Genomic DNA, 24,859 nt, shown 5'->3' with positions numbered 1-24,859 from the left:
ATAAGTAGTATCTGTCTTAAATTTACCTCAGAAATAAACGTTCCCAAGTGCTATAAGAAAAAATGACAGCAAAAAGTTATCTTTGGATTAGTTTTAGCATAACATAACTAATTTATGAATGTCCAATAATAGCATCACAATTCATAAACTTGGATAAATAAATATTTTTATTCAGCAAGGATGCATTAAATTGATAGAAAGTGAAAATAAAGACATTTATAATGTTACAAACCATGCCTATTTAAAAAAAAACATAGTTTTTTTAGAACTGTCTATTCAGCAAATAATCCTGAAAAATTATCATATTACAATAATTTCTAAATCATGTGACACTGAAGACTGGAGTAACGATGCTGAAAATTCAGATTTGATCACAGGAATAAATGACCTTTTAAAATATATTTAAATAGAAAACAGGTATTTTAAATTGTGATAATTTCACAACATTTCTGTTTTACTGTATTTTTATCAAATAAATCCAGCTTTGTTGAGCAGAAGAAAACATAAAAATGTCTTACTGACCCCAAACTTTTGAATGGTAGTACACATAAACAAACAATCAAATAAAAAAAAAAACTTTTTAACAAGTAATTTAAATGTCTTTATTATGGAAATTGCAACTTTTTCATCTCACAATTCAGACTTTTTTTCTTACAATTGTGTGAAATAAACTACAATGACAACAAGAAAACTCAGAATTGTGAGACTTAAACTTAAAATTCTTAGAAATAATGTTGCAACTGAGAAATAAAGTAAGAATTGTGAGATATTTATTTTGACTTTACTACATTCAATTGTGACTTAAGTCAGAATTATGAAATATCAAATATTATGAAATATCAGAAATTATAATTTTTTCCCCCAGAACTGGATTTTATAACTCGCATTTGCACATTTATATCTCACAATTCTGACTTTATTTCTCACAATTGCGAAATTTTATTTTACAATTTTGAGTCAGAATTTTGAGATAAAATCGGGGTTCCATACTTTTTCAACTTGTTTTGTACTTTTTTTTAAATAAAGGAAAAGAAAAACTGCATTAAGTCAAAATATATTCTCATATTTAAGACATTCTCTCTAAAAACAAGTCTTATTCAGCGATGTTTCTCAAATAAATGGATTTCTAAATATGGAACTCAGAAAGTTGACAAAAAAAAAATATATATTTTTTTTTATTTTTGCTGTGTAAAAAAGTTCTATGTATACATTGTGCATTGTATGATTGTTTAAACCTGCAAGGGGGGCTCCAGAGTACACTTAGAAAAGTGAGTCCTGCAAGCGTTGCCAGGCTTGAACGCATCCAGAAACTGAGCTGGCAGAAATTGCTGTACTGGATGATGGCAATTATGACAGCACAGCAGGTGAACATGGTGAACTGGGGAAAAGAATGACATGAATTAAACATGCTCATGCTCAGAGCAGAGTATGTGCAGGATTGCACTTTACAGAAATATGTACTTCCCTGACTTAAAGCAGCATCAAATTGCTTAAATTCACCAGACATGTCTATAAATTGTTACATAATAGATATGTACTGTACCATACATTAGTGCACACTTAAAGGCATTCAGTCCAGCATGCACATGTATTGTGTTGTGCTACTCTTGTACTGCATATAAAATGGTTTCTTGTGTTTTAACAATAAATACTTTCTATTTACAGCTGTTTTAGAGTGCTTTTGAAGAAAATCTACACAATAAGGACCGAGAAACTTTCCAAGCAGGCAGGAGACAAGGACCCTCATTTATTAAACTCATATGTGACCCTGGAGCACAAAACCAGTCATAAGTAGCACAGGTTTATTTGTAGCAAAAGCCTACAATACATTATCAATTTTTCTTTTGTCAAAAAATCATTAGGACATTAAGTAAAGATGCTTTTCCATGAAGATATTTAGTAAATTTCCTACCATAAGTATATTAAAACATAATTTTTCATTAGTAATATGCATGGCTAAGAACTTAATTTGGATAACTTTAAAGGTGATTTTCTCAATGTTTTGATTTTTTTACACCCTTAGATTCCAGATTTTCAAATAGTTACAATACAATACAAGTTTATTTGTATAGCACATTTAAAAACAACTGGTGCTGACCAAAGTGCTTTACAAGGCTAAAAGAAACAGACAATAATGACACAAAACATTTAAGCACTAGAGAAACGATAAAAGTAAGATAAAAATAAATTAAATCCTTAAAAAAGCTAGTATCAAAAGATATTTATGCCAATATGAGTCAAGGGATATTGAAAGCCATGGGAAAAAAAGTACGTTTTCAGGGCAGATTTAAAAGTTGACAAGGTTTTGGCGGATCTGATGTAGGCTAGAAGGCTATTCCATGACTTAGGACTGATGACCGCAAATGCGCGTTCACCCCTGTTTTTTAGTCTGGTTCTAGGAACATGAATCAGAGTCCCTAGTGATCTAGACTGAGAAGGCAGATGCAGTAGTTCAGATAGGTTCTGTGGTGCCTGGTTCCACAAAGACTTAAAAACAAATAACAAAACTTTAAAATCACTTCTGTATTTGACCGATAACCAATGAAGCGAAATCAGAACCGGTGTAATGTGATCATTTTTAGGCTTCCCTTTGAGGAGCCGGGCTGCGGCATTTTGAACTAACTGTAAGCGTGTGACGCAAGTCTGAGAGGCCCCAATGTACAAAGAGTTACAATAGTCGAGACGTTACAAATGCATGCGTGACAGTTTTAGGATTCTTACCAGACAAAAAGGGCTTAACCTTTGCTAAAAGACGAAGATGATAGAAACAAGACCTAACCACAGCACATATCTGCTTATCAAATTTAAGACTGTTATCAAGGAAAGCCTCCAGATTCCGAACACAGGTGGTATTGTAAGGTAACAGAGTATTGAGATCAACATCATGAGTGCTGTGATCATTTGAACCAAACAAGATAATTTTTTGCTCTCATTAAGACTTAAGAAATTACTAGCAAGCCAGAGTTTCAGTTCGTCTAAGCAGTCTAATATAGGCTTAAAAGGCAAGCTTATCGTCACGTTTTATAGGCAGATAAATTTGTGTCATCAGCGTACAGATGAAAAGATACACCATATCTAGATAAAATAGAACCCAAAGGTAGCATGTAGAGATTAAACAGTACCGGGCCAAGAATAGAGCCCTGAGGGACACCACAACTTAACTGTTTATCAGAGGAAGAATGGTGCCCGAGGCAGAGAGAGCAACTCCTATTTGTTAAATATGAGCGAAACCATTGGAGCACTGTACCCCGGAGGCCCACACATGCTTCTAGATGTGATAAGAGAATGTTGTGATCGACCGGGTCAAATGCAGAGCTAAGGTCTAGCAAGACCAAAGCCGCAGACTGCCTGGTATCAGTGGTAAGCATTACATCATTCATGACTCTTAAGAGGACAGATCTGTGCTGTGACAGGCTTTAAAACCAGACTTAAATTTCTTGTGTATATTGTTATCATTCAAAAAAAAGGCAAAAGTTGTATCTCAGCCAAATATTATCCTATCCTAACAAACCCTACATCAATGGAAAGCCTATTTATTCAGAAAAATGTTATTAATTTCTTTAAATATATAAAACAAAAGCAATTTATATTTAATAAAAAATATTTAACATACATGAAAACCCCTTCACAATATCTTTGCTGCTGTGTTTACCTGTATGGAGTCATGCATATTGCAGGTGATATGAGAAAACACAGCCACGGCGGGTAAAGACACAAGCACTGCTCCGATCATGTGACGGGGAACCCAGCCGGAAATGGCCCAGAGGAGGGTCCTGGTGCAGTTCAGGACTCTGTCCAGGTAAAAGGCTCGCCTGTAAAGTAGACAATGAGATACATTTCATCAGATTCAGGACTATATAGAAACAGCTATATGCGCTTTGTGTATTGTGCATTATGCTGCTATTGCCCGGGTCCCATTTTAAGACTGAGATAATAACCTATTCTAAACAACAAAACATCCCAATAACATACTGGAATATGAATTAAAATAGTTAAAACTTCCATAATTTAAGCCAGCTGTTTCCTTGATGTTTAGGGACCTTAGTTAGAGTAGATGTCATATTTACTTTAATGTGATCCTGGGTTATTATATCTAACTAAAACTAAAACCATAAAAAGAAAATATTTAAATAAAACACAATAAAAATCATTTGAAATAAAATAAAAAATTAACTATAGTATTATAATAATAATAAAAAATAATAATATAATATTATAATAATATAATATAATTTTTTATTACTTTTTTCAGCTCGTTGCCAAAGCAACATTTCTCTTTTCAATTTAGTTTTATTTGATGTGCTAAAATAACTATAATAAAACTGAAATAAAATTAATAGACATATATAAACATCGCAAAAAACTACTAAAAATGACAAAAACACATAACAAAATGTCTAAAACTTCTAATTTAATCTAATCATAACAAAAACTAAAGTTAGAATGAAAATTATACAAATAAAACCTCAAAATAATAATAAAAACTATAGTAGTATCTTGATACTAAAGTAACACTGATATGAACAAAAACATGTTAGGCAATATATCTATTCAGTTCCATCAGGCAGACAATGTAAGACAAAAAATATTGATATTGACATTTTTATCAGACAGTAAAATCAAATTTCCCCACAATTTCCAGACAGTAAAACAATTATCTGTGTTTAACCAAATTGCAAAGAGAAATATTGTTAAAAACTACTTCCATTATTTACTGCCTTTAAAGGGATAGTTCACCCGAAAATGAAAATTCTGTCATCATGTTGCTCCAAGCCTATATGTAAGAAAATGCTGATAGCCAAACAGTTTTGGTTCCCACTGACATCCATTGTATTTTTAGTCAATGCAATAAAAAGTCAATGGGAACTGAGACTGTTTAGTTACCAACATTCTTCAAAACATCTGGAATGAATGAGGGTGAGTAAATGATGACAGAATTTTCATTTTGGGGTGAATGATTCTTTTAAAGTCACTGAATGTAAATGAAACACATTTAAAATTTTAATTTCAGCTACAAAGGATTCTAAAGCTTTTGAATATGAAACAAACATCTGTATCAGCCTGGAACAGATCCAGACGCCTGCTGGTTGAAACAGAGGCTAAAGGAGTAATTCCTCTCCATTATTTAACACATGTATCATGAGTTTTTTTATTATTATTATTTTTAGCTCAGCCCCATTCTGTTACAGCAGCAATATTTGCAGCATTGTTCATCTCAAAAGGCCTGAAATTCTTGTTGAAAATACTCAGATCATAAACATCAGAGACATTTCTGACGAGTATTAAAAAGATAATGCAATTTCATCAGTTGAATATTTAAAGCAAGTAAACCCTTTTTTCAACCCTTTTGTGCCTCATCTACACAGGCAGGTTTAAATAAGGTATAGTTCTTTAAAAATGAATACATTTCTAGAATCATTTATTCACCATCATTTCATTCTAAACGTGTACAATTTTCTACAAATAAAGCATGACATGTTGCACCATTTTGATTATTCACTAGGGGTCTTAGAGTTAAATAAAACCAAAAAACATGGTTCCTAAAAATAAAATATACGATAACTGAAATTAACTTAAATTTTAAAAAACTTTTCATTCAGCATTTCAAATTTCTGTTTTGTTTAAAATTAAGTACTTAAACAATTAAAATCTATCTTTACACTCACCGTACTGCCAGCACTAGGGCCAAACATTCAAGCACAGCTGCAACTGCGGCCACTATGAGGGCAGGTGTGGGCAGGGGCTGCTGGGTAACCAGCGGTCGCAGGAGGCAGGCCACAGAGAGAGCCAGGAGAACGGAGAAGCACAGGAGCATGTCTAGGAAAGAGCTAAACGTTGGACTGGCAAACGTCTGGACAGGAGCCTGTGTCTTAACCTGATAACAATCAGAAAGAAAACAACAGAATTATTGATCAAATCAAGAACTCTGATTTGAAAAATACTGCCAGTATGATATGTCCTGATTAGCATTTATGCATTTCAAGCGGTAGACCACCAGAGGGCAGTACAGACAGTGCAACAAACTTTGTCCTTTTGACGCTTTCTCTTACTGACCAGTTAGCGGCGCAAATCACAGACCACTACTGAGTTATAAACATTGTGACAGAGTGAGAACAAATTAAAAGCGACATATAAATGGAAGGAACGTCGTACCTCATCCTGGTAGCTGGTCCTGTAAGACGACTCCAGGGATTTGTCTATGAAAGTGTGACTCAACTTGTTGATGGGCGGTCTGAAGAAGTAATCTTTCATCAGACTGCAAGGTCGAAGCACAGAAAACAAGATTAGCTTGTGAAGGAAATTCACTAAGAATCCCATGCATCCGTTGTTTATATGCATGCAGAACGTTTGCACTGAAGACAGCTTTGTGGTGAAAAAAAGAACAAAAAAAAAAATAAAAAAAAAATGTCTGGTTTTAAATGCACACAGACCTGAGCTATATCAGCATTTTAAATTTTACTCATGCTCAGGCCATCCAAGTTGTAAAAGAGTTTGTTTGTTTGTTTGTACAGATTTGGTGAAATGTAGCATTACATCACTGTAATGGAAGCTCTGCAGTGAATGGGTGCCGTCAGAATGAGAGTCCAAACAGCTGATAAAAACATCACAATAATCCACAAGTAATCCACACCACTCCAGTCCATCAGTTAATGTCTTGAGAAGCGAAAAGCTCCCTCATTAAGACGTTTTTAACCTCAAATCACTGTTTCTGGCTAAAATTCCTCTATCCGTAATATTGCCTTCTTCAGTGAAAATGTCGTCTCATCTGAATCAGGAGCGAAATATGCACATATCAAGCACCATTTACAAGCAAAAAACAGTCCAAAACATTCCTAAACTAATATGTTGTTGATTTTGATGCAAAGGACAACATGAGGTAGACTTTTTCACTGGACGAAGCGTTATTATGGATTATGGAATTGTATTTTGGTACAGAAGCAACACTGTGAAGTTAAAGTTAAAATGCCTTAATGATTTCACAAATCATTAACTGATGGACTGGAGTGGTGTGGGTTAATTGTAGATTATTGTGATGTTTTTATCAGCTGTTTGGACTCTCATTTTGATGGCACCCATTCACTGCAGAGCATCCACTGGTGAGCAAAACATGTAATACTTATTTTTTGGTCGTCTTATGAACATGCAGCTTTTCACTTCACAAGGCATTAACTTTTGGACTGGAGAGGTGTGGATTAATTGTGAATTATTGTGATGTTTTCATCAGCTGTTTAGACTCTCATTCTGACGGCACCCATTCACTGCAGAGGTTTCATTGGTGAGCAAGTGATGCAACTATTTAGTACAATGATAGTGTTTACAGAGGAAGACAAGAAAAATGGATGGTCAATGCCGCAGGACACACATAGTACATCACAGCACACTTCATCAAAGTGCATCAAGTGTTCCTCTGGAACAGCATGACCTCCGCTGGCGGCCGTTAAACAATAACATTCCATCTTGTCTGACATTTTTATCCCAGTGGGCCCCATCATCACCGCTGTCATTTCCTACCTGTCCTCCTTTATTACGTCCACGAAGTGAGCGTCGCTCCTCTCGCGGAAGTTTTTGGAGCGCAGTGGGATGAGGGCGGAGTGGTCCATCGTTCCCATGCTGCCTCCATGCCACTTCTTCTCCTTTTCCTGCAGCATCTCGCACAGAGAGGTCTGGCTGTGTGTCAGCGGCTGCTCCAGATGAGGGCTTAACAGGCCATTAAGGGTCTTGGGACTCCGGCCAGGCGGTCCCTGAAGAAGATTCAGATGGAAGATACAAACAATGAGAGAATTGCAGCACAATTGGTGAAGGGTAGGGACCGAGACAACCTGACATTTGCTAAAATGTGCAGCATACAACCACAGCAAACTGCATGCAATACTCCAATGCATAGTGGCTTAAAACTTCCATTTCCAATGTGATGAATAAACTGAAGAAAATGTTGATTTTTCATTTCATTCCACATTTATCTGTACAGTGCTTTTCACCATGCATATAATTTCAGAGCTGCTTTACATGAAATGCATGTTTCAAATGTTCCACTCAAGTAAAAAAAAAAAAAAGTATATTTTATTGACACATTATTTATTAAACTGTGAAACAATTTTTTTTTAAAGTATTGGAATGCAAAACAACTATTTTTATGTCTGAAATGGTGACTGGATGACACTCGCTGAATTAAAAATGCACAGTGTATAATAAAATAAGATTATGTAGCAGGAATGTCTATTGTTTGAAATGTTTATAGTTACATAAAGCAAACAGCTTCACAAAATAATTGTAAAAAAAAAAAATACTAAACCGTATACAGTATCCTATTATTCCTGTTAATGAATATTATAAACAATAGGTGGCGCTATCCGGTAGACTTGTAATGAAGCACTGCTCTATCTAATCAACATAGTAGGAAATTTGTATTAAATAAGGCATTATAGGAAAAAAAAATAGCTTTTAGATAAGGTACAGCCTATAGGCATACTGTAATATTCTGGATTTTCTCGTTCTACTCGCTGAGATCAGGTATAAGACACTCACCTTGCTGTTGACGGTTTTGTGATCAGGATCTGAGCAGCTGTTGCTGTGAACCGCCCCGTCTTCAGAAGTTAACGCACCACACGAGGGACAAGCAGACTGAAGGAAGAGAAGAAGGAAATCATCAAATGGAATTACGCGCAGCAGAGAGAACAGAACCGAACCCTTCACTTACTGTTTTAATTCAATAAAAATTATGCTAGAAGCAATACTCCACATGGAAAGATCAGTGACGCTATACTTTGTTCACAATGTTAGTGTGCTTATTGTTATTAGCGCATTGCTATGGCATTGCTAGGTGGCTTCTAGGAGCTTAAGTCTAAGAATGCTTTGTTTTGAGTTCCAATTAAAGGGATATTTCACCCAAAAATGAACATTCTGTCATTATTTACTCACCCTAAACTTCTTCCAAACCTGTGTGAGTTTCTTTCTTCTGCTGAACATAAAAGAAGATATTTTGAAGAATGCTGGTAACCAAAAAGTTGATGGTAGCCATTGAATTTTATATTATGGAGAAGAAATAAATACTATGGAAGTCACTGGGGACCAACAAGTGTTTGGTTCCCAACATTCTTCACACATAAGAAAGAAAGAAAGAAAGAATGTTTTTGTGCTAACGTTTTGAGAATGTTGTTTGAGACCACATAACTTTGCATAAGCATTCTATTAAAGGAATCATTCAGCAATAAAAAAGACTGAAAAAGTACTCACTCTCAGACCATCCAATATGTAAATTAGATAGTTTCTTCATTTCTTTATTGGAACAGATTTGGAGAAATGTATCATTACATCACTGTAATGGATCCTCTGCAGTGAATGGGTGCCATCAGAATGAGAGTCCAAACAGCTGATAAAAACATCACAATGATCCACAAGCAATCCACACCACAACAGCTATCAATTTAAATCTGGTGAAGTGAAAAGCTGTGTGTTTGCAAAAAACAAATCCATCATTAATAATTTTCAACTTCAAACGGTCGCTTCTATGAGCACATAATCCATAATAATGCTTCCTCCAGTGAAAAAGTTAATCTGTTGTCCTCTCACATCAAAATCCACTGACATATTTGTTTAGAACTGTTTTGCACTGTTTTCGCTTGTAGATGGTTGATCTGTGCATATTTCTTGCCTGACTTAGATGAGATGGGGTTTTTTTCACAGGAGAAAGCAATATTATGGATAGAGTACTCATATTTTAGCTGGAAGCAAGTTAAAATGATGGTTTCATTTCTGACAAACATACAGTTTTTCTCTTCATAAGTCATTAACTGATGTACTGGAGTGTTGTGGGTTAATGCTGGGTTATTGTGATGTTTTTATCAGCTGTTTGGACTCTCATTCTGACGGCACCCATTCACTGCAGAGCATCCATTGGTGAACGTGATGTAATGATAAATTGCTCCAAATCTGTTCTGATGAAGAAACAAATTACACTGATGGTAAGTAAATTTCCAGCAAATTTTTATTTCTCGGTTATCTATTCCTTTATCATCTGGTAGAAAGTTTTTTTTTATAACATTTGTTCATCATGTTGAGAGAACCTTTCCAGAATGTTAGCCAAACTTAGTTGGTATGAAAGTGGTTTTCGACTTTTAGAGAAAGTTTAAAGCCTAAGGGTTTGTTCAAATCTCAGCAGTAGTGATGCCAGCTTTAGCAAGCAGCTCTAAAATGTGTTGCATCTGCCATTTAACATTTGCCGTTCGAATATGCAAGGGATTAAAAATCAGCAGCATTTGGCCTCAGAGATGAATAATTACTACAGACGGAGACAGACAGACTCTCGCTTTCCCTCTCTGCTGGTTGCACAAGAGGAGCGAGCAACGGTTCGGCAGCCCTCCCTTATCTTATTTTCCGCTATCGCTTGCAATCCAAGGTCCCATCAGTATTAAAGTGCAATGACGAGAGTATCTTTTGCAAAGGCTGCTGGGTAATGTGGTGTCCTCTGAAAGGTTGCCTGGATGAATGCATCGGGCATTCAACTGGTCGATCAAATTTAAAAGGAGAGGTGGATGCACTGCACAAGGCACATCGTGATCTCACAGATCTGGTCTGGCCACGCTCGCTTATTGGCATGCTGGTTGTGATCCCTCTCGGCCTTCCACAAATCACTGCAGTTTCGCACAAATGCATCAGCGTAGTGTGTTTTTCCAGCACAGTCTTTTCATCAGTAAATGGAATAATGCTTTTCAGAGAACAGTTGAGAGAAAGCAGCATGCACAGAGACAGTGCATTAACATAAAGTAAAACTCAATACAACAGCTGATACGCCGACTGCTTGTATTCATTATATTAATATATTCAGAAAAGTATTTTATGAATATTTTACTTATGACATTCATTGACTAAAAACAGCTCCTTAGTTCATGGCGTGATTATGTATTATGTGATTATATAATATATATATATATATATATATATATATATATATATATACACACACACACACAAAAAAAATACACACACATACATATAGTCACAGAAATAAATTTTGTGATTTTAAATTTGTTTTTTTTTAATTGTTTTTTAAGACAAATATAATTTTTTTATTTCATTTTAAGTCTAAAGTTTTAGAAAACCTAGATATATGAGGGAATTAAAAGTTATATTTATATTTCAAAATCTGGACCAGTCATGGACAATAATTAAATCTGAAAAAGTCATGGAAATCTGTGATAGTGGGAATACATTTTTCTTGTTTGTCAAGCTCTGAAAAAATGTATTGAGTAGAAATGGCAGATTTTAAAACAACTAAAAAAAGTCTCAAATTTATTTTATTTTATTACTTCATATTTGTTTTAAATTTTATATTTTACTTTAATTTTATAATATTATTTTTATTTTATAATTAATATTTTATTTGAACTAATTTTGCATCATGATATATGATATGATATATTAAATTGTTAAATGTAAAATTTTAATAAATTAATAATTAATATTAATAATATAGAATTTATAAGGATAACACATCAAACTGTATCATTTTATTATATATTACACTGTTAATTGTAAATATTAAAATAATGAATTAATAATAATAATAAGAACTATTGATAATGTATAATTTATAATTATAGCACATCAATAATAATAAGTAATAATTATAATAATTAATTTATATTTATAGAAATATAATTTAACTTATAATTTAATTATTTTTATATAATAGCACTCCAAGTTTCTGCAAATAAAAAAAGTTGATCAAAAATTAGTATCATGGCAGAAGTACCAGAAACATCTTTGACCTCACTGTTTAATATTGTCTTTGACAGTGGTAGGCCACGAAAAAAAAAAAAGGTTGAGAACTGCTGCATTAAATCAATTACCTGTGATGTGATTACAAGGTTGTGCATTAAAATACCACTTTTAATTATGTAGGATAAAGGATTTTGGTGTGGGACTGACCTTAGCTCTGTCCGGGGCAGGGGGCAGAGCGCAGGCCGAGGATGTGATGTCAGGGCTGTGGCTGAAGGACGAGGAGCTGAGAGACTGTCTGAGCTCAGGAGCCACCAGAGCAGATGGAGGGCAGCTCCACTGGGTGAGCTTCACCTTCCTCCCGGATATCAGATACGTCTTAAGACCTGTATAGGATACACACACACACACAGTGACCATCCAGTCCCAGCAGTGTTTGTCCAGATCAGTTTGGTTCATTGTACACTGACCTGAGTTGACAGCGTTCGAATGAATTCATCAATCAACTCTGAGCAAACACATGGTGTGTGAAGAAAGACACTTACACCAACACACAGCATTGTCGAGTGCACACTGTACAGTTTTGTCATGACCAAGACAACATATGCAGATTGAAGATGGTATTTTCCACAAAAAGGGGAAAAAGTAATTTTATATATATAATATATATATATATATATATATATATAATATATATATATATATAGATATATATATATATATATATATACACTTTGTTGTATATATGTATATAAATGGTCAGTGAAAAATATTTGTTTGTAAATGTAAAATGTTTATAAATATAATATGAGTTGTGTACTTACTTTAGATGAAGTTTGCAATTTTTTGCAACCCTCTTACAGATATTTGGGACATTTTAAAACCCTGAGTTGTGTGGTTTTGCTATGGTCTAACAACATCTAAATAAATCCAAATAAATCAATAAATAAAAATAAATAAATAAATAAAAATAAAATAAATATAAAAAATAAAATAAATATAAAATAAAATAAATATAAATAATACAATTAAATTAAAAATAAAAATAAATGAAAACAAAACAAGAGTAAGTTAAACTTCATTTATAGATGTCATTAAAATAAAATGGAATAAAATAAAATAAAATAAACAATGTTAGACTTGGTTTATAGCTCTCAATAAACATTCCATAAACAGAAGAAGAAAAAAACATACATATATATATATATATATATATATATATATATATATACACACACACACACACACACACACACACACACACACACACACACACACACACACACACACACACACACACACACAATAACCACCTGGGTTAATATTTGAAAATCTGGAATCTGAGGGTGCAAAAAAATCAAAATATTGAGAAAATCACCTTTAAAGTTGTCCAAATTAAGTTCTTAGCAATGCATATTACTAATCAAAAATTAAGTTATAATATATTTACGGTAGGAAATTTACAAAATATCTTCATGGAACATGGATCTTTACTTAATATCCTAATGATTTTTGGCATAAAAGAAAAATCTATAATTTTGACCCATACAGTGTATTTTTGGCTATTGCTACAAATATACCCCAGCGACTTAAGACTGCTTTTGTGCTTCAGGGTCACATATGATTAAATTAAATACAGTTTTTCAGGAATGTCTGTAGGGCTTTGCCCAAGATCTCACTAAGGTCAAATTATATAATCTGACAAGCAATAACCAAAAAGGACAGTCAGATATACTGTTATCATGATCTAATCAGGCTTTTAAAAACCACATGATTTGGTAGGGAAATAAGCCAATACAATCAAGACTTACTCAACCCTTGTTAAAAGCTGGTTTAGCTGGTCTCCCAAATAAATAACTGCCTACAACCACACTAAAACCAGCTAACTAGACCACCTTGACCAGTGCAAGACTGGCATCGGGGTATATAAAGAACACATAACTTAAAATGATCATCTGTGTTGATTTCTCCATACATCAGCAGCAGCTCAGTCTGTCTCTGAAGTAATCAGACATTCAGCTGAGGAAGTGAAAGGAATCCACAGTCGCTGTAATGATGAAACATCCTCACAGTCACTCTATCTATCAAATGCTTGATGAATGTATTTTTTTTATAGAAGGTGGATGTAGATATAAATATAAATAGGGAGGGTTGCTTGAGGGAGGGAGAATAAGAAGCACTGACTGTGAGCGGTCAAGTGTTTTATAGCCACAACTAAAAGAGTCACAATACTGGCAGTATTTTGGTGTAAATACTAAGCGTCTGTGTTCCCGTCCTCACGCACGTAATTCACCTGTCCGCGAACAGCAGCGGCGCTCTGGCAGGAGATACACGAGCTGGCGCGGACCAACAGATCTGACATAAAGTCACTGTGCTGCTCCATATGGGCCCCGGCGTAAAACACTCTTAAACCTTCATGAATATTTAACGAGGTTCGAAAACAGGGATTTCAATTTGGCCACTTCACCAAGATGACAACTTTGAAAAAACAAACCGTTGGTGGAAAACAAGTGCTGGGATTTATTAGCTTATTACTTTTCCAATGTATTCACTAACAATGGGCTTCTCAATATACTGATATACTGTTCAATACAATCAATTTCAGTGGCCTACCTGATCATCTCCTATTTGCTGGAAGGAAGGTAATTGTGAGTTTAAGCCTGTGACTGATGACTGCTTTATATGATCATGCAATCTGCTGCCAATGCTGCCAATACACACACATACATATACATACTGTAATAAAAAATTATGATTCCTAAAAAAAATAAATACATTTTTCACATTTGAAACCCTGAATCTGCACATAGATCTAAGACTTTTATTTTGGCGCTTAAGGTATCGATTAAGTATCAGTACTGATCTAACAGAGCTGGCATCGATTCAACCCTACTCCACTGTAAACATCACACTGACAGCGCTGTTCAGACAAATATCTGATCCGGGAAACTGAGAATAAACAAACACTCAGGATCAACTCTAAAATCCTGGAACTATTTTATACACACCCACACACACACACACACACAGTATATGGAAAAAATCTCCTTTTTAAACTTAAAAGCATTAATATATAAAGTAAATTTAAAACTGAGTATTTATATTTTTATAAAAGAATTTTTATATTATGAATATATAATAATGTGCTTAAAAATATATGAGTACTATTTTTAATCTAAAAAAAAAGTTTATTTAAAAAATATTGTATGTGTGTATACATGCATAAATTTTATATATATATATATATATATCTATAAATATATATATATATATATAGTTACAATATATATATAAAGTATATATATATATATATATTTTATATATTATATAATTTTATAATATATATATAATACTTAATCATCTTGATATATAACCCACAAAATAATTTGTATAATTTTTTGCTTAAATGTAATTTTGAGTAACAAATTAAGTTTTTTAAAGAGCAGTCAGATGGTATTTAAACCTAATATTGTGTGTGGTGTCCCCTACAACATTAAATGCATCAAACAAGAAAAAGGGTTGTATATTTATAGAATATACATTAATACTTAAGTCATTTGTCAGAAGCTGATTAGGCAAACATCCATTCCAAGCAATACACATGTAAACCCCTTTTCCATTAGCCTATTCTGCTCTGATTGGTCAGCTAACAAATGTTGGCACAGAGTTGAGTCCTTGAGCAGGTCATATGGTATTTTAACAAAGGTCCTTAACATAAAATTGGTGTTGGAGTCCCCTACCAGTCTTAACATAAAAAACAATATCACTAATCGAAGTGAATTGTTCCCACAGCTAATAGTTTAGCTGCTAAATCACAGCGAAAACGTTAACTGATAACTGAAACTACTCAGTAAACCAAAGTACGTCTACTGTAATCTTTAACCCTTGGAAAACCTAGACGCTCTGTCTTAACTTACGTCATAACACGCACATATTAGCTCAAAAACTATTTTTTATCTCCTGCATTAAACCTAAAATACCGGTTGCACAATTAAACAGCAATTTCACAATGACTTACAGTCTGTGGTTTGGACTAGCTTCTTTATTATTAAACCAAAGTCATTAGAAGATTAGAAGTCAGCGAGATAAAAGCAACAAATTACCGCATCAGGAGAGAAGTACAAAAAAAAAAATCCTTTATCAAAACTACATGAAGGATGCAAACAACCAAAAAGTTTTTAAAATTCTGTATACATCCATATTGAACAAAACGTCTTTTGAAGCACTCAATTGTAAATGGTTACAACGAAGTTTTTGTACTTACAGGTCAGAGTGTTTGTGTTTCGTTGGTCCAAAGGCAAGAAGATTAGATGTCAAATAGATGGTTACCCAAGATTGAAGTAGTCACCGGTAAAACAGGCACACAATTCGAAAATATAAACGTACTCGTAAAGGCGAATCTTGAACCAACGTCTATTTGACAGGATGTAATCTTTAGTTGTTATCAGGGCACTTTTCTGATTATATATTTAACTTTGAAGATTGTTTTCATTTAAGGATAGCTACATTATAAACTGCAAAAGAGATATTTTCCAAAAACCCATATGACCTGCTCTTTAAAGACTGTGATGATGAGCTGCTGCTGTCATTTGTATTAAAAGTATATGACTCGCTGGTGTCTGTGGCTCTTTCATTGAGCTCTTTCACTGAGCCGGGTGTGAAATGTCTTGTTGGCTCAGGGTTTGGAGTTCGTCTGGAGATGTGACCCGTTTGTCATCCCTGGTCCAACGTTTTTTAATTATGTGCCGAGTTGAGGCTTGTATTGTCTGTTAATTAGGTTGAAGATGGATCTGAGATGTTCCTCGTTCCCATGATTGTCTTTCTCTTCTGCGCTCATGCTCGAGTGACAGAGTGTGAAGAGAGCTGAAGGAGTAAATCTCATGAAGATACAGCCGGGTCATCTTTCACCCCAGTATTCAGTCGCATAAAGAAAATGAAGCCCATTTTTAGAACAATTAATATTATTATAGGCTTTGTTTTGATGGCAGAATACAATATTTATGTTTTTTGGTTTTGGATTTGATTTTGGGGTAAAATACAAGCCCGACGCTTCTGTATGGCTTCAGGAGAGTCTAGTGCATGTTTTAAGATGTGTGTGCTGCAGCTCTGGCCTTGTCACTCATTCAGAGAGTCGAGCGTTTCAGAGCCAGGGCTCTGTATTCAGAGTGTATTCAGTGTAATGAATGGTAGATCAGTCAGCACTGGCTCTGTATCTTAGCCACTTAAACAAAACCATGCGGGGCCTATAGAAAAGGCAAAGAACAGAAAAACACTAAGGGCTATTTTTTCACCAAAAGCGTCAAAGAACAGAAAAACACTTCCCTCTTCTCTAATGTGTAGTCACCCTTTCACCAAAGCTCGACTCTCAATGAACAAGGCAGAGCTGCATCAGCGCACACATCTTAAACATGAGCATGAGACTCTCCCGTCCAGAAGCGTCTCTCGTATTTTATCCTACAATCGAAAACCAAAAAAATGCTGTCAAATGATAAAAGTTTTGTTTACATTAAGATATGTGGTGTGATCGACCTCTATAAATACACACACATGATAGTTTAAGAAGAATATGGTTCTTTTCTATATATTGCATATTTATATATCATATCCAAATATACATAATATATCTTAAATACATGTAATATTTTCTGAAATATATAATTTATGTGTGTGTTTATATAATCTACATAATAAAATACCCTGTCACATACATATATTATTGGTAAACAAAACGTTTATTTTGGATGTTTATCCTAAATCATTTGACAAGCCCGCTCGTATTTTATCCTAAAATCAAAACCAAAAAACATAAATATTGTATTATGCCATCCAAAACAAAGCCTGTAATAAATCTTCTCATATGCGACTGAATACTGGGGTGAAAGATGACCCGGCTGTATCTTCATGAGATTTACTCCTTCAGCTCTCTTCCCACTCTGTCACTCGAGCGTGAGCGCAGAAGAGAAAGACAATCATGGGAACGAGGAACATCTCAGATCCATCTTCAACCTAATTAACAGACAATACAGCCTCACCTCCCACAAAAAACTGGCACATAATTAAAAACGTTGGACCAGGGATGACAAACAGGTCACATCTCCAGACGAACTCCAAACCCTGAGCCAACAAGACAGTCATTTCACACCCGGCTCAATGAAAGAGCCACAGACACCAGCGAGTCAGAGGCTTTTACTGCATATGACTGACAGCAGCAGCTCATCATCACAGTCTTTAAGTAGGGCAACATTTGTATTCAATATTACATAAAAAAAAAAAATACAAATTATTGTGTGGGTTTTATATCAAAATGATTAAGTATTATATATATATAAAAAAACAAACTTATTGTTTGTATGCATGACATACACACACAATTTATTTAAATAAACTTTTTTTAGATTAAAAATAGTACTTATATAATTTAAAGCACATTATTATATATGTATAATATAACATTTTATAAATATAAAATAGTAGATTTACGTTTTATATATATATATATATATATATATATAATTATATACATATATATATTATATATATTCATTATAAAAAATGTGATTTTGTGAATATACTGTGTGTGTGTAATTTGAACCACTTTTATATAATTTTGAATGCAATTTTTTAAAGTAAATATATATATGCAATCATATTATGTATGTGTATGTTTTGTGTGTGTGTGTGTGTCTGTGTGTGTGTAATTTGAACCACTTTTATATAATTTTACGTTTTTTTTTTTATTAAATATATATATGCAATTTTTTTATGTTTTTTTTTTTTTTTTGTGTTTTTTTTTATTGTGTGTGTGTGTGTGTGTGTGTGTGTACTGATGTGTGTGTGTTTATGCTACACTGTGTCCCCACAAGGATAGTATAACCTGAAAATTTCGACATTGTGTGGACAGACCTGCGGTAAATGACAGAATTTAAGTAAACTATTTCTTTACAGTGGGAAACTCTTTCTGTCCTCCTGCAGTATTTTTGTGCTCTGACTGATTGAAGGCGAGGAACATTCACTCTGAAGACATGGAGCGACAGCTCTGAATGAATAAGTGATGACTGTGTTTCTGAATCACACCCTGCTGTCACTGCCTGCTGTCACTGGTCATCTTTTATCATTAAATGAGACTGTTTTATGATTCATCGTTTCAATGCTACTGACATTTTGCCTGAGGTTGCGGGAACAAATGAGGCAAACAGCGGAGAGCGAGTACGAGCAGACAGAGATCAGTGCGGCTGCAGTCAGACATCTACAGGTGCGGAGCGCTCCAGATTCACTCATCTCTCATTTACTTCACTGCTTCACCATCATCAAATCACAACTGACCCATATACTTTCTTCATGCATGATCTTATCATGCACATTGAAAGTTCAATAAATCCAATTGGTTTCAATCGCAATCTTTTATTTTCTTCATGAACGCCTATAGTCATATTTAACCATGTTCATACTTTTTAGGAATGTCATTTAAGTAGCACTGACATCAGAGTTTTATTAATATTTTGAATTAAGTTTTTAAGTTATGTTAATTTTAAAATTTATATTTTCTGTTTTCATTTTAAATTGAAGTTTCAGTCATTTTGTTTTTGTTTTTTTATTTTTTTATGTTAGTTTTTAGTTTTTTTTTTAGTATAATAAATTTTTATTTTAGCTTTAGTTTTTTCATATTTTATATTTGTAATATTTTATGTTGTTTCAGGTAATGTTTATTTTAAATCAAGTTACAACGTTTTTTTATGGTTTTAGTTTTAGTTTACTATAACAATCCTGTTTTTAACTGCTAAACGTAATTTGTTTTAATAATTAACAGATTTATGGTAATTTTTATTACAATTTTTAATTAAATAAAATAACAGTTTTGAGTGCAGAAATCTTACCCATTTTGTTTATGTATGAATGACAAATACTGTATGCATATCATTAAGTTTATTTGTTTATGTAAAAACTGTCTCCAAATTTTCTATGCAATTCAATTACATAAATGTTAAATTTAGGCCTAAAAAGTTTTTTTATTATTTTTTTCTCAGTGTAATGTCGTTAAACTTAAGTCAAGAAAACCCATTCCAATCAATGTATTTACTGGATACTTCACATCTGCAAAGCTACAGATGAATAAAACAAAACTCTGTTCTTTTATCTTTGAGTTTCAACATAAACACATCAGATTGCAAAAGTAAAATAATTTGCGAACGACGCTTCCCTTTGACCTGAGAAACTGCGTTTAGCTGTCATCCCTTTAGAGATGTCAGGATGAATAGCTGGGCCAGTCAAAGGCTTCTAACATGCCAAGTCATTTATCCCAAACGGATGCTCTGGATCTCTCGCTTAATGCGGCGCTGCTCTGACTGCCGAGTAACAGAGCGATCGATCGCATTGATTATGGGGCAACTCTTGGCTGAGCCCCATCAATCACTCGTCTCTGCATTCAAAAACCTCTTCTTTCCCGGACAGAGAGAGAGAGAAGTGTGTCAGAGAGTTCTGATACACAGGCCTTTTTTTAGGCTTTCCCTCAGGAGCGACGCTTTCGCAAACGCTGTGTACGTGTGCGGAAAGTGGCTCACTGAATCAGCATACGGGAAAGATGTGTAGCCAGCTCCTATAGCCCATCATGTAGAATGTGTACGTGTGCGGAAAGTGGCTCACTGAATCAGCATGTAGGTAGAAAGAACGGTCTCAGCTAATTTGGACACTTAAAACTTTTATATTCATAAACACTATTTGCATTATTCATATACTGTACATTATGGCACTGATAGCCTGTGTTCACTTGTTTGTTGATATTGAACCATGTCTGGAAAGCAGCAGAAACAAAATATGTTTGTGAATCGAAAATATGAACTATTATTTTATTTCAACAGCCAAGTAAAGTTTATCTACGATAAGTTGATAAGAGTTGATAAGATTTTTTTTTTAATGTTTTTTTAAAGAAGATTATAACGCTCACCATGGCTGCATTTATTTGTATATTGCATTTATATATCAAAAATGCAGTAAAAACAGCAATAATGTGGTAATTTATTACAATTTAAAATATATGTTTTCTATCTTAATGTATTTTAAAATGTAATTTATTTCTGTGATCAAAGCTTTATTTTCAGCATCATTACTCCAGTCTTCAGTGTCACATGATCCTTCAGATATCATTCTAATGCTGATTTGCTGCTCAACAAACATTTTTCTTATTACCAGTGTTGAAATTAATTGTGCTGCTTCATATTTTTTTTGTGTAAATAATATATTTTCACATGATTGTTTTGATATATTTATTATTTAATATAATTAATTTATGTATATATTTTTTTTTATTTTTTATATTTTATATTATCTATATATTTTTTTTATTTGTTTGTTGTTTTAAATTGTTTTATTTATATAATATATGAGAACCAGACAAAATATATATATATATATATATATATATATATATATATATATATTTTTTTTTTTTTTTTTTTTTTTTTTTTTTGGGATGATGGTTGATACAGCAGTGGTCTCTTGCAAATGTCTCATAATAAGTAGGCTACTAAAATAAAGTGAGTATAATTTAGTGGGTCAAGGGATCTTGGGATGAACCAAAAATGAACATTTTGTTCCATAAGCTGTTAGAAGACAAAAAAGGAGATTTATTTAAAGAGTGCTCTCTTTTCCAATCAAAAATAACACAGTGACTATCAGTGTTGGAGGGTACGCATTAGCATTACAATTAACACGAGTTACGTAATAAGATTACAGTTTAAGTAACTAGTAAAGCAAAACATAACTTTTAAGTTTACAAGAAAATATCTTTTACTTTTTCAAACAAGTAATGCAAGTTACTTTGTTTTGGCATTTATTTATTGACAGCTGTCCTGTCCCCGTGTTGACAGAAATCAGGAGTAACTGCAGAGTCACTTCGTTTAGCCTGAGGCTTGTTCATTTCACTTTTGGTGCGAAAGAGGTTATTTGGTTATTAAAAAGTAAATAAACAAGCACAGCCCAGGTGACAAAAAGTAACACAAAACTAACACAAGAGCATAAAAAAGGAACAAAGAAGTGCTATTAGTTGCTTTTTATGGAGTAACATAATATTGTAATGCATTACTTTTAAAAGTAACTTTCCCAAACACTGGTGATTATATCCGTCAAGCTCCAGAAAGGTCATCGAAAGCAGTCATACAATATCTTTGTTTGAGAAACAGACAAAATGTAGTTGCTCCTCACTGAAAATCTTGCAAGACCACAGGATTCTTTATTTCTCATCATTAAACTGTGGTATATATACACTCTTAATCTCCTGTGTGGATGTAAAGTAGCCAGGTCTTTTCCCACAGGCCAACATGATGAATATCCCATCAGCGCACCCACACTACTGTCTGCTTTTCCATTCAACACCCAACAACGGCTTTGTCCACAAGAGTACAGTGCACAGAAAAGTACCACTTCACACTAATGCTGTCCATCCACTCATTGGCCATATTCACAGGACAATAGAAGACCCCGACCCCGTCCTGTATGGAAAGCCAATTGGGTCAATATCAAGAGTTCCTCAGTGTCAACCACACTGCACTCCACAATCACAAAAATACTTACAATCACAACACTCGCCACATCATGACAGGACAAAGTGCTTGTCCACTGAAATGAGAACAGAAAGACATGAGACTGAGAGAGGAACCCATAAAATCAAAGACTGCAGCGCTGAGCACACCCACGCTCAAGCCGCCCATCTGGAGAGATGAGATGGAGACAGCAACAGGCTGTTGTTCACCAGACTCTGAGCACAGGCCTGCAGAATTTAACAACTGGATCCTTTCATGAGTGTGATTTTTACATTGAACTGAGCTACAGCACACAGGATGCTCAACTGGGGGGGAAAAAGGGAATTTACTGTATTGCATAATCACACATCATTTTTTTTTATGTTTTGCTAAAAAACATAACTGCATCATTAATTTGGACTAATTATGCTTTTTTGTATGTTATGTAGACAAATGCATTAATGTTTCGGCTCATTAGGCATATTTCTCTAATCTAAGCACTTTCAAAAAATTTACATAGCCACCAGGACAGATTAATTTAACACAGACAGTCCACCACACTATAAAATGTATAATATAACTATTGATGTAATATATAATATAATCTATAAAATATAGATAAAATAAAATATATGTAAAAAAAAAAAAAATAGTGAAAGTGTGAAAAAAAGAAAAGTTGAAAGTGTGTTTCTTTATTCATTATTCTATTTATTAATTTATATTATTCTACAGATATTAATATAACTTAATAGAAAATTCAAAGATGTTCTTCCGCCATCGTCCAGAAAATATTTAATAGTTAAAATACCAAAATTATTTTAAATTAATTAATTCATTCATTCATTCATTCATTCATTTAGTTATTTATTAATATTGTTTCTTCTTTTTAATATAAATAACTCATAATCATATTTTATGTATAAGGTATGTAATGTATAAGGTATTTTCAGAAATGGTAACTACATTTTTATATATATATATATATATATATATATATATATATATATTATATATATATATATATATATATGCATACATGCATACAAACACACACACACACACACACATTATATTCTAAAACCATAACATTACATTCTTAGTTATATATTCTTATTGATTTTCTGAAACGTGGTAATGGGTAATTCATACTGAAAAGAAAAACCATGAAATGTATTAATTCTGCTTTCTCAAATTAAAACTCACTTTCTGCCTCACATTTGCTAACACAATTCAAGTTCAATTTGAAATCTAGTATGGAACTCAATTAGAATTTTGCAGGTATTTGTGATTCAGCTCTGAGTAACACAGTCCTGGTCTGTAAGGTTTGTTTTAGATGCAGGCTGAGCACTGGAACAGGTGGCCCAGGCTGGCAGGTGGGCTCATGTGGCACGGTGGCAGTGCCAACAGTTGGATCTCAACACTTCCAGTTGGATCAGCAAGCGGACTGGAGAGGAGGGTGGGGGATGTGTTGAGAGAGTGACCCGAGCACACGGCTACACTTTCACACCTTACAAATGAACAGCATTCCTGTTCCACACATGACCCGAGGAATCATTCATGTCTGCAGCACAAACACTGCAGGATGATGCACTAACTGAGCTTTAACATAAGGAGAGCGGTTTTCAAACCACTTAACTCTAAGCATGAGCAATAATAATGCTGATGCGTCCCTATGCAAGCATCTCTACCAAAGAGACAGGAGGACAAAAAGGAGAGCTATTAACGGAGCAAGCCAGAAGAAAAATGAGTTTGTTGATCCCTGAAGTTTGCTATAATCAGAGCGTAATATGATGGATGGACACATATTCTGCCAGCAAACCACAAAAGAGCAAGATGGGAATTTTGGACAGGGACTTTATTTCTCAATACAAAGTGAGATGCTTTATACTACACTGCAAATTATGATTTTTCTATTCAGTATTTTTATCTTGTATTCCAAAGCATTCTTAAAACAAAAGAAGCAAATTGACTATTAGGTTTATTACATGTGAAGTCTTGGTTTCTGAAAACTGTTTCAAAATTAGTGTCCAAAAGAACAAATATCTACAATATAATAATAATAATAAACTCAGTTCAAATAGAAAACTACAATATTTATCTTATCCCACTGACATACACTCAGAAATAAAGGTACAAAAGCTGTCACTGGTGCAATACCTATTAGGTTCTAATATATACACTTTAAGTACTAATATGTACCTTTAAGGTACCAAAATGTACCATTTAGGTACAAAAATGTACCTTTTAAAAAGGTACCGCCCCAGTGACAGCTTTTGTAACTTTATTTCTGAGAGTGTATTGTTTTTTGATTCAAGCATAAACTCACTTAATTGTGATACATTTTTTTTTTTTTCAGGAAACAAGACTTAATATCTTAAGTCAGTATCTTGAATTAAGAATTTTTGGATATTTATAATAGAAAACAAGCCATAAATGCTGAGTAAGAAATTGATTATTTTGCAATGTAGGTTACAGTAAAGTGAGCACATCTATTTCATAAATAAAAATTGGTTTATCCAACAGTATGTCAAAACCAATAAACAATTTTCCATGTGCTTCATAACCTTGGAAACAATGAGCTAAACGTCACAAGACTCGATGTGAGCTTCTTAAGCTGCCGAAAACAT

At 33.6% G+C, this 24,859-nt stretch overlaps 1 protein-coding gene and 1 long non-coding RNA gene across 2 annotated transcripts in view; one reads left to right on the top strand and one right to left on the bottom strand.

Moving 5' to 3' along the window:
* The window catches only part of LOC109046899 (adenylate cyclase type 9), a 50,036-nt gene that overhangs the window by 3,708 nt on the left and 21,469 nt on the right, over positions 1-24,859 (bottom strand). Inside the window, exons 2-9 of the mRNA XM_042719590.1 lie at positions 11,929-12,104; positions 8,527-8,622; positions 7,513-7,742; positions 6,154-6,256; positions 5,667-5,875; positions 3,653-3,812; positions 1,236-1,378; positions 27-50 (exon numbers count right to left, since the gene is read on the bottom strand). Coding sequence (XP_042575524.1) covers positions 27-50; positions 1,236-1,378; positions 3,653-3,812; positions 5,667-5,875; positions 6,154-6,256; positions 7,513-7,742; positions 8,527-8,622; positions 11,929-12,104 — 1,141 coding nt within the window. The remainder of the gene's footprint in view (positions 1-26; positions 51-1,235; positions 1,379-3,652; positions 3,813-5,666; positions 5,876-6,153; positions 6,257-7,512; positions 7,743-8,526; positions 8,623-11,928; positions 12,105-24,859) is intronic.
* Positions 1,371-8,880, top strand: LOC122136473. Its single transcript, XR_006154156.1, has 3 exons — positions 1,371-1,800; positions 3,678-3,799; positions 8,553-8,880. It is a non-coding gene; the product is annotated as an uncharacterized LOC122136473 (long non-coding RNA).

Source organism: Cyprinus carpio, chromosome B3 (genome assembly GCF_018340385.1).
Source record: "Cyprinus carpio isolate SPL01 chromosome B3, ASM1834038v1, whole genome shotgun sequence".
Taxonomy (NCBI): Eukaryota; Metazoa; Chordata; class Actinopteri; order Cypriniformes; family Cyprinidae; genus Cyprinus; species Cyprinus carpio.
Note: the sequence above shows the minus strand (reverse complement) of the source record. Positions and strands in the feature narration are given on the sequence as shown.